The 13,102-nt window shown below is 41.5% G+C and overlaps 1 protein-coding gene across 2 annotated transcripts; it reads left to right on the forward strand.

Annotated features, from left to right (window-relative positions):
- Window positions 1-2,522: 2,522 nt before the first annotated feature.
- Window positions 2,523-8,596, forward strand: sall4 (spalt-like transcription factor 4). Of its 2 annotated transcripts, none has more exons than XM_024294020.2 (4): window positions 2,523-2,814; window positions 4,491-6,881; window positions 6,974-7,278; window positions 7,356-8,596. In XM_024294020.2, exons 1-4 carry the CDS (start codon window positions 2,748-2,750, stop codon window positions 7,791-7,793), a joined length of 3,201 nt encoding a protein of 1,066 aa, XP_024149788.1. In that variant the 5' UTR covers window positions 2,523-2,747; the 3' UTR covers window positions 7,794-8,596. The 2 variants fall into 2 exon arrangements, with proteins under 2 accessions (XP_024149788.1, XP_024149789.1); XM_024294021.2 differs by lacking the exon at window positions 2,523-2,814 and adding an exon at window positions 2,829-2,958.
- Window positions 8,597-13,102: the final 4,506 nt, after the last annotated feature.

A 13,102-nucleotide genomic window follows, 5' to 3' on the forward strand; every position in this document is an offset into this window, starting at 1 on the left:
AAAATCTTATTGAAACTTTATGAGTACATATTTTGATATCTGTTATCCTGTTTTCTTTCTTTTTTTTAAATTAAGCATTGTAGTTGGAAGTTTTAGGTCTTCACATTACGACATCAAGAGGTTTGGCATTTTTTACTGTTTCTCTCACTGCAAAAACTCGCCATCAAATAGTTTGAATTCCAGTCAAATTACAGTTTCACTCTCATTAAGACACAAAGACTCGTCAGCTGCTGTTTGGACTTCTTTTTAGACATCAAATCTCATAGATGGCTCATTTTTCCAGCATATTTAATATTTGCCTTACCTTATTCTGTTAAATAAGTTGATTTTCTTAGTACAAAAAAGGCCTATATTTCATTTAAAAAAAAAATCTAGACATTTGTTTTGGTAGAATGACATCTGTTGAGCAATTCTGACTTCATGTGTAGTCAGACAAATAACATCTACAACCTTTTGGTATTTTGCCTCATTTTTAGTTCTTGGCAATTTCCATTTTTACCATATTTGGTCTAGTATTTTTGGTGACAAATCAGGACTTTTTTTTTAATAAATTGAAATCTGTCAAATAATTTTACTAGTGAAATCACTGAGTTTTCACCACCTTGCAATTTAATCTGACAGATATTTGGATGGATATTTAAAGTAAAGTTACAGTTTTTGCTTTGTTTTAACTTATTCTGTGGTTCCCGTTGACAAAAACTTGCATTTTTACAAAGTTGTAATTGTTTGCAGCTCTTTACTTTTACTTTACAGCATCTACAGCTACTGTTTTTTAGCTGTAAATCTGTGAAATATTTCAAATTAAGTTACTGTGTCACATTAAGTGGTTCAGGTAAATTTGACTTATTAGAAATGTACCTGTTTTCATTGTCTCAATGTTTTCAAATATTGTATTTTACAATATTTAACTGAACTTCAACACTTTCAGTTACTTTTTTTTCCCCACTGGAAATCAGTGAAATGCTACCGGTTATGTTTTTGTGTCATGTAAAGCGTATTAAATTGATTTGACCGAGAGGAAATAAACTTTTGTTTCAGCGCTTCACCTTTTCTGTACAGTTCTTGCCATCAATAACCAAAAGTTTTGAGGGATTTCCAGCACTTTATGTGACAAAAAATGACCTTTTTCCCCCTTAGAAATTTATATTTTTGTAGTAGTAAAACATTGGATTTACACTAAATTCTAATTAATTATGATGAACAAATTCACAAACACAGTAAAGCTGTATTTTTTGCAGTATAGTGCCTATTCTGTAGTTCATGTTGACAAAAACTTGTATTTTCAAAATATTAAACAGATTTTCAACACTTTCAGTTATTGCTTTTATTCTACTGGAAATTAGTGAAATGTGAATTGTTACGTTTTTGTCATATCAAGTGTTTTAGGTTAATTTGACCTTTAGGAAAAATACTTTTCTCACCAGTTCTGGTTTACATAAACCCAAATTTTATCAATATTTGAAGAATTTCAAGTATTTTTATTGAGAAATCATTATTTTTTGTCAATGGAAATCTATAAAATGTTTCTCCATGGAAATTATTGGATTCATACCTGATGATCATTGAATCTGCTTAAATATTGGACACACAGTAATATCTTGATGCATTTGCAGTAGATTGCTTATTCTGTTGCTTTTGTTGACAAAAACTTGTATTATTATATTTGACTGATTTTCAACACTTTTTAATTGTTTTTAATGGGAATCAATGAAAAGTTTTGCTTCATATCAAATGTTTTAGGATGATTTGAACTATTAGAAAATCCTTTTTTAACCAGTTCTGGTTCATTTTAACCAGACTTGTGTCAATATTTGGGGAATTGCAAGTATTTTATTGCGAAGTCATGACAATTTGTGTCATCTGTAAAATTTTTTAACTTGGAAATTATCGAATTAATACTTGATGATTAATTAAATCTGCTTAAATATTGGACAAATAGGAAAGTAATATGAAGTATTCGCAGTAGATTGCCTATTCTGTAGTTCTTGTTGACAAAACTTGTATTTTTACAACATTTAATTGATTTTCTACACATTCTGCTGCTGTTTTTTCATTGAAATGTGTAAAATGTTAAGTAATAGAAGTGGTTTGGGTTAATTTGACGTATAGGAAAGTGATTTTTTTTCAGTATTTGGGTTATTTCCAGTATTTCATAGCAGGTAAACTAGAAATAAACATTTCATGGTGGTAGAGAGTGTAGTGAAGCTGTGTTTGTTCTCCACAGGACAAAAGCTCAGACCTCCACAACACGAGGAGTTCCCTGAAAAGCAAAGGGCAGCGGTCAGACCCGAAAACCCGCGAGCGCCACGCGGCTGGACGGGTTTGAAGTCCCCGCGCGCCTGAAGAAGTCAGAGGAGCACTTTATTCTGTGTTTGTGGAAAAAACGAGTCTTTCGAATCGCCCTCTCGTCTTACAGTACATTTTTCCCCTAGTCATGAAGGACGAAAGCAGCAAGAAGTTGTCCGTCTTTGACCCTGCCTCCATCCCGCACTCCGGCCACTGGCGTGCCTCCTCCCGCCCCCTTCAGCCGCTCATCAATAGGGAGTCCGTTTGAATAATGTGTGAGCGCTTTGGACTGGAGCCAATCAGCTGTCAGGGGCTCGTGATAAATCGCAATGCATTATTGATAATAATAATTACGTTGACATGCGCATTTCCCACTCGAGGGGCTAATTTTCCGAGCCGAAGGATTTGCAGAAGAAGCGGAGGAAAATAGTCCGTGACTCTTTGCTCCTGATGGTCGCAGCATGTCGAGGCGTAAGCAAGCCAAGCCGCAGCACATCAACTCTGACGAGCCCGCTGCGACCCAGACTGGTGAGTGTGGACCGGACCTCACGCTCGTTCTCATTTTATCCCCACTTTACCTTCATTTCCCTCGCCGTCCGCGCGCACCTTGACCCACTGGTGGCCGCGGACCTGAAGCTCGACGTGACCGGGACCGCACGAGCGCTCTCACAGGTGCTGCGCAGCCCCACTTTAACACGCGACATTGTAACTTTTTTTCTTTTTCTTCAAAGGCGCCGCTTCGCTTTGAAGTTTCTGCTTTTATTTCAACATATTTAATTGTTTTGTTGCTTCTCATCAAAACTGGAACCCTTTCGTTTCGCCACCCCCTTCCTCTATTTTTGGTTATATTGTGTAAACTTTTCGTCTTTTTACTTTTACACAAGTCGTGAAGCAACTTTCTTTTCGCGTCACTTTTCTGACCAATTCAAACATTTTCGTCAACCTTAATTATTTTTTAATGAATATTGAAACTTTTTATCATTTTTTAGTAAAACATAAATTTTTAATTTACTTTTAATTGAGATATTTAGTTATTTTAACTTAAGAAAAACAAAAAAATGTGACTGTGGGTTAAGCGAACCCAAAGGCAATAAATCCCCCAGTTTAATGCATGACTGTTTCCTTTAGTAGCCTACATATGTGGAGAGGTGGGGGATGGAGCCTTTTTTGTGGAGACTGGGTGGGGGTGCTTTTTGGCGTTACCATATGCAGGCTCCAGTGCGGTCAAAGGCTTCACCTTTTTTCTCCCCCCAATAATCTGATCACTTGGTGGGGGGTGCATGTAATGTTGGACAGATCGCAAAGAATTGGAGTTTGTATTTGTCTTGGAGCATTCTGAGTGAAACTTGTTGGAGTCTCGGGCGCCTATAATGAATCTGAGAGTGACCTCGTGTCATATCGCACGCAGTAAAGGTGATCGGGTCATGCGCAGTCAAGTGGTTATCCAACGTTCAACCTTTAGGTTCTTATTTCTGGACAAATGTCTGGTCTTATCAGCAAAATGATGCAACATTACTCACTTTTAGTTGTTTACATTAGTGTTTTTTTTCTTTCTTGTATCCTAAGGTTTAGGTTGACATGATCTCTGAAAGTGGGTAGCTGAGTCAGAGTTTTAATCTCATATAGTTGTAAACTTTTGTGAAGCTGTTTCAGTGCCTCCTGGTGAGCAATTAACAAGGCCAAACGTTTCCTTGAGGGGTGTGGGGGGAAATGCAAACAGGTGGTCTGCCCCCTCTCTTTGAGGCATTTGCATTTAACAATACACCCAGTTGTGAAATGGCTTCTTGGTTAGTAGACACTCAGAGGAATGATCAATCGGTGAAAAGGTGCTAAGAACAGTTTCTTGGCAAGTCAAACATGAAATAAAACCTTTTTTGGTAACCAGGAGAATTTCCTATTGTTAGATAAACACTTTATTTTCCATCTTTTATATGAAAAACAGGTCCACTCTTGTGTGATTCAGGATAGAGTTGAGTTAAATCAAAGGGGGATGATTGCCCTCTGGTGGCCCTCAGGACAAAATATTAGTAGTTTAAGCAGCTGGGTTGTTTCTAGAGGTTGGAGATGTCTTACTTTTCGCAAAATTTTGCTAAATAAAGAGAAATCTAATAATAACCTGTCATATTCTTAAGACAATTCTGTATTTGTCATCTATTGATCATTTAAGTGGAAAGAATTTGATGACAATCTCGTTCTCTCTCAAGGTATTCCTCGAGATGATCAAGCTGAGGAGGACGGAGGCGACATAAAGCGTTTCAGGATGGAGGAAACCAGAGTCTGCATCAAGTGCTGCGCCGAATTCTTTGATGAAGCCGAGTTCACAGAGCACGAACGAAATTGCACTAAAAGCCAGCAGGTGGTCATCATGAAGGAGGGAAGTGGCAACGAAGTGCCAGAGGAATATTCCCAAGACTCCCCCGAAGGCCTTAACAGTGACCACGACGATAGCCAGTCAAGCAGTCATTCCCACATTGACCAGCTAGAGAGGACGGAGGAGGAGTCCAGCATGAATGCAGAAGACTCGGGACACGGGGACCCGGGAGATGTGGCTGCGAGTCCCGAGACGCCTTTTCACCCTTCACCTAAAATGCAAGATTCCAGTGTCCTGCCTGAAACCATACCTGATGCTAAAGTGGTTGTCTCCCAGCATTCCTCAAATGCTTCTCTGACGTCAGCACAGGATGCCCTGCAGGCCATCCCAATTATCTTGGAGCAGCTTGTGTGTCTTCAGCAGCAGCAGCTCCAGCAAATCCAGCTCACAGAACAGATTAGAATCCAAGTGGCCATGATGACGCCTCAGGGTCTGCATTCATCGGTAGGAGCAGCCATGGATCCTCTGAAAGCCCTGGGGGCTCATCTCTCTCAGCAGCTGTCTGCTGCGGCAGCGCTGATCGGGAAACGGACTGGCAACCAAAGTCTTTCCATGGAGACAATGAAGCAAGGCAAACTACCTCTGCCCACTGGAATTCCTGCTTCTCTTGGTGCAGGACTGGGGCCGGTAGCCTCAAAAACGGACATTTTAAAGGGCGTTCCCGAGCTGGCCAGCCGTTTACCGGCCCTGCTGCCTCAGTCTCCAGGCGTCCTGGCTTTCCCCGGCTCCTTCAACGGTATGCAAACAGGGTTGGACTCCTCCAAGAAGTTGAAGTCCAAGATGTTGAGCCTTCCGCCAGAATCAAAGAATGTGGAGTCATTGTACAAGCATAAGTGTAAATACTGTGGCAAGACCTTTGGCAATGACAGTGCCCTCCAGATTCACTTGCGCTCTCACACTGGAGAAAGGCCTTTCAAATGCAACATCTGTGGAAACCGCTTCACCACCAAAGGAAACCTCAAAGTACATTTCCAGAGGCATAAAGACAAATACCCAAACATCAGCATGAATCCTCATCCTGTACCGGAGCACCTTGACAATATTCCTACCAGCAGTGGGATTCCATTTGGTATGTCCGTACCCCTGGAGGAATCGAATCTTACTGAAATGAAGCCTATCCTCGGTCATCCTGCTCCTGGATTCAACCCGCCCTCCATGCATGGTTTCAAAACCTTTGATAATTTTGGGGGACCGTCGCCATCAGCAAGCGACGCCCCCACACCTGTGGCCTCTGTGTTTGGCAAAGAAATGGGACTGGATCCAAGTCCAAAGGATCCCAAAGATTTGCTGGGTGCTCTGCATCACATCAACCCACTTCCTGGTGAGCAGAGCTCCGGAACGGCAAAACTCCAGCAGATGGTAGACGGGCTGGAGAAGAGGACCAATGACCCTAATGAGTGTGTCATCTGCCACCGGGTGCTCAGCTGCCAGAGCTCCCTCAAAATGCATTACCGCACACACACCGGCGAAAGGCCCTACAAGTGCAAGATCTGTGGTCGCGCATTCTCCACAAAAGGTAACCTGAAGGCTCACTACGGAGTGCACCGAGCCAACACTCCTTTGAAAATGCAACACTCGTGTCCCATATGCCAGAAGAAGTTCACAAATGCAGTGGTTCTGCAGCAGCACATTCGCATGCACATGGGAGGCCAGATCCCAAACACCCCCATGCCAGAAAGCCAGTTTGAACCAGCAGACACCATGGAGCAGTCTCTGTCTGAGGAAAAGTCCATGGATGCCCCTAGCTTTGAAGCAAGCATGGATGACCAAGAACTGAGTTCCCAAAAGCCACCTGCTCCCTCGGACCCCCTTCCATCTACTTCAGAGGAGCAGAAGCATACAATCTTCTCCAGCCTGGATGTTCTGAAGAATCTCACATCTGCGCTGGCGCTAAAACGCCAGACGAGCACCACTTCAGAGAGTGAAGGAACCTCCAAAGAATCACCTCCAGCTCCTAAAGAGCCAGACTGTCTGAACGGCCGCAGTCCTGCCATTTCTGATTCCGCCGTGTCCTTTCGCTCCTCCTCCCCGGTACACAACATGGGCACCAAGTCTCCACCTTCAGGTGTGGAGGAGGTTTCTCGCAGTGGATCAAAACTGGACTTTGACTCGTCACAAGATGGCTGTGAGAGTAGTGGAGCCCTTGACCTCACTGCGTCCAGCAGCTTTACCCCAAAAGCTATTAAAGAAGAACCAGGCTTGCCGTTTTCAAATGGAGACTATGGTGAGTTTCAGTTGGAGAAAACCTTTTTTTTTTTTTTTTTTTTTTTTTTTTAAAAAAGCTAAGTTCTGATTATTATTCACATTTTGTTTCAGGAGCTCCTGCCAACATAGCTTTTATGAAGGTGCCTCCAGGTCTAGGTAGTCTGGACATGAAGATTCCTCCAGAGAACCCCTTGGGGCCTCACGGCTTGTTCAGCTCTCAGATGCCTCAAGGCACCTCCATGCACGCCATGTCCTCTGGACCCCGGAGATCAACCAAACAGCATGTGTGCCATGCCTGCGGCAAGAACTTTTCATCTGCCAGCGCCTTGCAGATCCATGAGCGCACTCACACAGGGGAGAAGCCTTTCGCTTGTCACATCTGTGGCCGGGCTTTTACCACAAAGGGAAACCTCAAGGTAAGCATCCGCTTTCTGCTAAACCTTAGCTCAATTTAAGGTCAAATTTTTAACAGTCGTTTTTTTTTTTCTTGAAGGTGCACATAGGCACTCACATGTGGAACAACTCATCCCGCCGTGGCCAGCGTCTGTCTCTAGATAACCCAATGGCCTTAATGGCGATGAGCTCTGAGGCCAAGATGATGCCCGAAATGATGGCCCCGCCCAAGGAGATGAGTGCGCCACCAATGAACTTCGACCCTTCCCTGTGGAACCAGTACGCCGCCGCCGCCTTCAGCAGCGGCTTGACCATGAAGACCAATGAGATTTCTGTCATTCAGGGGGGCGGGATCCCTCTCCCCGGGAGCCCCGCCGGCGGGCCGCTGATCGGCTCAACTGGGGGTCTCATGAAGATGGATGGATCCCACTCGGGCTTGCCCGCAAGCATGGCTGAAATTGAGAAAAATGGCTCTGACAGCGTGCCAAAGTCGCAGTTCCCACATTTCATGGAGGAGGGCAAAATTGCAGTGAATTGACATAAAATTTTAACCATCAGGTAGCTCCTCCCCCTCTTTGAGTTTGAATGTTTCATAGGAGGTACAATCAAATCCCGTTTGTCCATCGATTCCACTGAAACGATCTTCCCTCCAGATCTCACTGACTCTTAAGCCTTTAGTCGAACTGATATTAACTACTGTAGTTCTTTTATTTTATATGAATATATATGCGGGTATTTTTTTTTTTTTTTTTTGTGACTTTGTTTTGCTGTTTATTCAAAGGTTTGAATGTATAACTTACTTGAAACTGCTTTAACTCATCCTTAACAAGTTTGAAGGATCTTGACTATTAGGGACCGCTGCAGGGCGGGGCATTTTTTTTCAGGATCTGACCAATCAGGAAAGACTTTTGTTATAGTGAATCTAAAGACTACTCTCCCTTCTTTGTTCATACACTCTGTATGTTTTAAGAGCTGGATTTTTTTTCTTTCTGTAGCTTTATTAGTAGCTTTTATCACAATTATTCTATATTTTCATTCAGTCGACAGTTGAAATCATACCATAAATCATTTTTTTTTTGTCTTATTCAAAGTGCCTAATATAAATTCTGTTGCATTTCAAGGTTTCTAAAGTTCTGGATGCTTCTTTCTTGTATCCACGCTTTACTAAAATGTCTCCAACTTCACAAATTGCAGAGTTGGCTGAGCTCTGAGGGCAGTTGGGCCCAAAGTTCTCATGCCTGCACTTTATTTCAGGTTCAGGTGCATTTCTATTCTGCCATTTTTTTGTTTTGTTTCTTTATTTTTTTATTTAAATGAAAAGAAGGCAACTTCTTGAAACAACCTTTTTATTGTGTGTGTGTTCTGGGTTAGTTTTTACATGTAGCAGGATGTATTTATTTATAACACCCCGGAATGTTTGAGTTGAAGGGGTTTAGCTCTACCTCATCTAGATTCTGTGCCCCCTCAATGCAGCCTATTGTATGTCTTCTAGTACACCCCCCACCCCCCGCCCCTCACATGGAAGCGTTTTCATTCTCAACCTGCTGAGTTGAACAGTAATGAATGTATCACTGGACACTTTACCCAACTCAGACTGGTCAGAGGACTCTGTGGGCTCCTGCTGTTCATTCCCTATCGATATGCATTTTTGCCAAGTCGTGCCTTTCTTTAGCAAACCATGTCAGAACTGCTTTCAAGTTGTCTCCACACTTCAAGTAATGTTGAGCCAATTTGATCTGTTTACAGTGTAAATGTTATTTTTTTCCCCCAAGTTTTCCTTTGCTAAATGTTTATCAGATTTTTTTTTTTTTTTTGAAAAAATAAAATCACAGCAACTTTTTCAATCTTCCTCCTGTTATGATTCTGAACGCAGCAGTCCTGGACCAAATTGTTTTTACAAGTCCTGTTTCTTACCGTGTTTTCGACATGCTCTAAAGTTATCCAAAATGTACACACCTGTGGTGGTAAATATATTTCTTAAATGGATGACATCACAGCTGGATAAATTAGTTTAAAAAAAAAGGGTCAATTTCCTGCAGGGATCAAAGGAAAAAAAATCTAAATCCTCTAACCAAACCAAAACACACTTGTCAGGGATATCAAGGAGGTTTTGGGAATTATGTGTTAGCAACAGAACCTATGGCTTGGTGGCCATTTTGTGCCAAAAACTGAAATTTGGTAATATTTGCACAATATGGGAAAAAAACTCAATGAAATTTCACACCCGTACAACCATCTTAAGTCTACAACAACTTCAATTTCCTTGACATTTGATCCAGGAAAAGAGCAGCCATCTTAAATTACCATAAAAATATCACCTTCAGTGCCTTTTAAAAGTTCAAACTTCTAGGGATTTCAACCTGTTGCCTCCTAACTCCTCTAAAGGATTTATTTTTGCGGAGGGGGGTTCAGAAGTTGCAAATTGTTCAAGGTTCAAGGTTTTTTATTTGCCATATATGCAACAAAATATATTGAAACATACTGGAATTTGGCTGCGAAACTCTCAGTCACTTTTTGGGTTAAAAAGTCCGATTTCTGTACTTTCTGTACAAGTTTAAATAGTATAGTGATTACGATATATGTACATTCGAAAAAAGTACAATTATAGAAAGTACAAAAAAGTATAAATAGAATGATAGAATATAATGATAGACTTGTTAATGGCGTTCGTGTAACGAGCTAACAAAAGTGGCAGACCCTTGTTAATCACTAATATTGTTCTGCGTATTGTGAACGTTTTTAAGACATGAATCCCTAGCTCAAGCTGAATGGAGCGACATGACGCATGATGAGTATGAATCAGGAATGTGGGTGTGGTTAACAAATACCTCAGTTGCCACGGAAATCCAAAAACGTACTTTTGCTGATGCTTCTAAAAATTACATACAACAGTTTGTCCTATACAGGTGACCAAAAAATAAAATGGTTGCTATCTGGATAAATAAACAGAAAATCTGCCATTTTGAAAAAAAAAGTGTTTTTTTCTTTAGTGAATTTGTCACAGATACCAGAGTTGCAACAGTAGAAGGGGAGACTAAGGGCAAGTAAAAAGGGGGCAGTGAGAGCAAGTAGCATCTGCAAGTACCGCTCAGGGCTTTAATTTCACTTATTTCTCATCCAACACCAGCCGGACTGAAATGAAAAAGAAAAAAAAAACTGATTTACATCAATTCACCTTCAGAGGACTTGAGTGTTGCTTCCTTTCTGCTGTCATTTCCCATCTGGATCCATTACTTCAGCGGCATTTTGCATTTGCAACGAAAGCGATTTGCATCTGCAACTGAAGCATGCTGTCAATCTGTGCTCACGATTCGTTCCAACTGTACGCCGGCTCGCTTCCTCTAATTTTTACACGACACACAATACTTTGCATATTAGTTCACAGAACCCAGGTCAGGCCAGTCTCAATGACAAACTAGGTGGGCCACGTATGGATGTTATAAACAGTCAAATCAGCCACCGAGGCTTTGTCGTTTCCTTCTGCGCTCCAGATGATGGATCGGATTTGGTTTTTGGTCATGGACAATAAACCAAGCATTTACAAAAACACAAATGCATATGGCCTCAGTGCGCACAAAAGAAATATGTGTACGGATATAAAGAATGACCAGGTTTTGTAATGATCCGGTTTTATGCACAGTTGGGTTGGAGTCGTGAAAACCTGTTTTCATAAGGTGGCCGGCCTCAATCACAATGACAAGGATGGCAGAGAGCCTCGCCGGCTGAGGTCAAAGATGTGGCATGCAAATGAAATAATTGTCGGCATTTTGCTACTGTGGCGTGCAGACACCCTCCTCCCTCTGTTACATTCATCTTAACCACCTGTGTTCAGAGGGCCATAATGTCCGCATGTCAAAGGGGGGGCAGACAACAAACATCGACTGCACCAAAAAATCATGAACTAAACCATGCTATTACTGTCAATCCATGGACAAAGTTATTTGTATTTTCCATATTTTAGATACACTGATTTTCAAAATATCCATCCATCCATCCATCTTCTTGACCGCTTCGTCCCTTTCGGGGTCGCGGGGGTGCCGGAGCCCATCCCGGCTACTGAAGGGCGAAGGCGGGGTACACCCTGGACAGGTCGCCAGTCTGTCACAGGGCCTCAATCACACACATTCACTCTCACATTCACACCTAGGGGCAATTTAGAGTCACCAATCAACCTATGAAGCATGTGTTTGGACGGTGGGAGGAAGCCGGAGTCCCCGGTGAAAACCCACGCATGCACGGGGAGAACATGCAAACTCCACACAGAAAGGTCCCAGCCGGGAGTCGAACCGGGGCCTTCTCGCTGTGAGGCGAGAGCGCTAACCACTTGCGCCACCGTGCAGCCCTTTTCAAAATATATATATATTAATTCAAAGCATGTTACACTGGGATTCTAACATTGTTCCTTCATTACTGCAGCCTAGAAGTGTAAAACGAGATAAATTATCACACAGGTTAAGATGAAAATTGGTTATAGTTTTTTAAAGATGCACCCCCTGAATCACGTGCACACCTAGGGGCAATGTAGAATCATCAATTAACCCGTGAAACTTGTTTTTGGACCATGGGAGGAAGCTGGAGTTCCTGGAGAAAACACACATCCACAAGGAGAGTGTGGAAACTCCACACAGAAAGGTCCGGGCTGAGATTTAAACCAGAGCTTTCTCACAGTGAGGCAAAGTTTTGGAAACACATTCATTAAACAGATGAATGAATTAAAATGAATGGAACAATGTGTAACTTTGGGGAACAATTAGTTTAACTTTGAATATGAGGTAGACCCTCAGTGGGCTGCCAGTCCACAGCACGAGATCTTTTATACCATTTTATGATATTTGATGACAGGGAAATTGATATTTTTTCTTTTTATAAAAGTACTTCTCAACACTTATGAAGAATGTCTCAGCAGGTCAATAGTGTACCACTCTTTTTTCAACTTTTCAACCCTTATTGGTCCTAAAACTTTTCATCCATCCATTATGTACTGCTATCTAGAGGCGAAAGAGCCTCAACAAGACAATTACACCTCGCTTTTCTCATATACCGACTGCAGCATCGTCTCTTTACACCTATTCCAAATACCAGATTCTGAAGATAGGGCCTGCAACAGTCTGGTGACATAGTCTGGTGGTAACCCGCCTTCGCCCAACTGTGGATGTGCTGGCTCAAGAAACCCCATGACTCTGAAAAGGATTCAGCAGGTTCTCAAGATGAATGGATGGATAGATTCTGGAAATATGCCACATATTTGTCAGTTTGCCACTCAGATTAGGCTCCACTCTTTGAAGACTGATTTGAGTCCGCATCCGATCATCTTTTGATCTATTTGAAAAGCCTTCCCAGTGGTCTTATTTATTATTTAGTTTTTAGCCATTATATAAATAAAACTACCCATCATTTTCTTGGACATAGTTTCTGCAGAGTGGCAGGAGTTTATCAGAAATTCACCTCTGAGTTGACACAGGGTAAGTCTGCCCTCACTTCCCCTCAGCCATTTGTTTACAGTTTCCTGCGAGCTAACAAATGAAATTATGANNNNTTTTTTTTTTTTTTTACAGTTTTCCTCCATCAGGAGAAAAATGCCACAAGAACATGTTAAAAACACAATTTTCACTAAAACACCCAAACGTATTTGTTTGTTTGTGTACATACAACCCCAAACAAAGAGCAGTACATTTGAAGTTTATTTGATTAATTTATTAAGTATACTTGTAGTACACTTGAATAGACTACTTTTTGAAAGGGAACTTACAATTTTGGAAGCTAGAAATAAACGAATGCAGGAAAATAAGCAAAAACAAACAGAAAAGTTTTATTTTCATAAAAACAATTTTAATTGTTGATAAAGAA

This window comes from Oryzias melastigma, linkage group LG7 (genome assembly GCF_002922805.2).
Source record: "Oryzias melastigma strain HK-1 linkage group LG7, ASM292280v2, whole genome shotgun sequence".
NCBI classification, from domain to species: domain Eukaryota; kingdom Metazoa; phylum Chordata; class Actinopteri; order Beloniformes; family Adrianichthyidae; genus Oryzias; species Oryzias melastigma.

What these genes read in the sequence shown, in the direction of transcription:
- sall4 (XM_024294020.2), top strand. Translation starts at nt 2,748, where the DNA reads ATGTCGAGGCGTAAGCAAGCCAAGCCGCAGCACATCAACTCTGACGAG. An exon ending in GTTTTCAAATGGAGACTATG is followed by an intron (nt 6,882 to 6,973) that starts GTGAGTTTCAGT and finishes ATTTTGTTTCAG; the next exon opens with GAGCTCCTGCCAACATAGCT. An exon ending in CCACAAAGGGAAACCTCAAG is followed by an intron (nt 7,279 to 7,355) that starts GTAAGCATCCGC and finishes TTTTTCTTGAAG; the next exon opens with GTGCACATAGGCACTCACAT.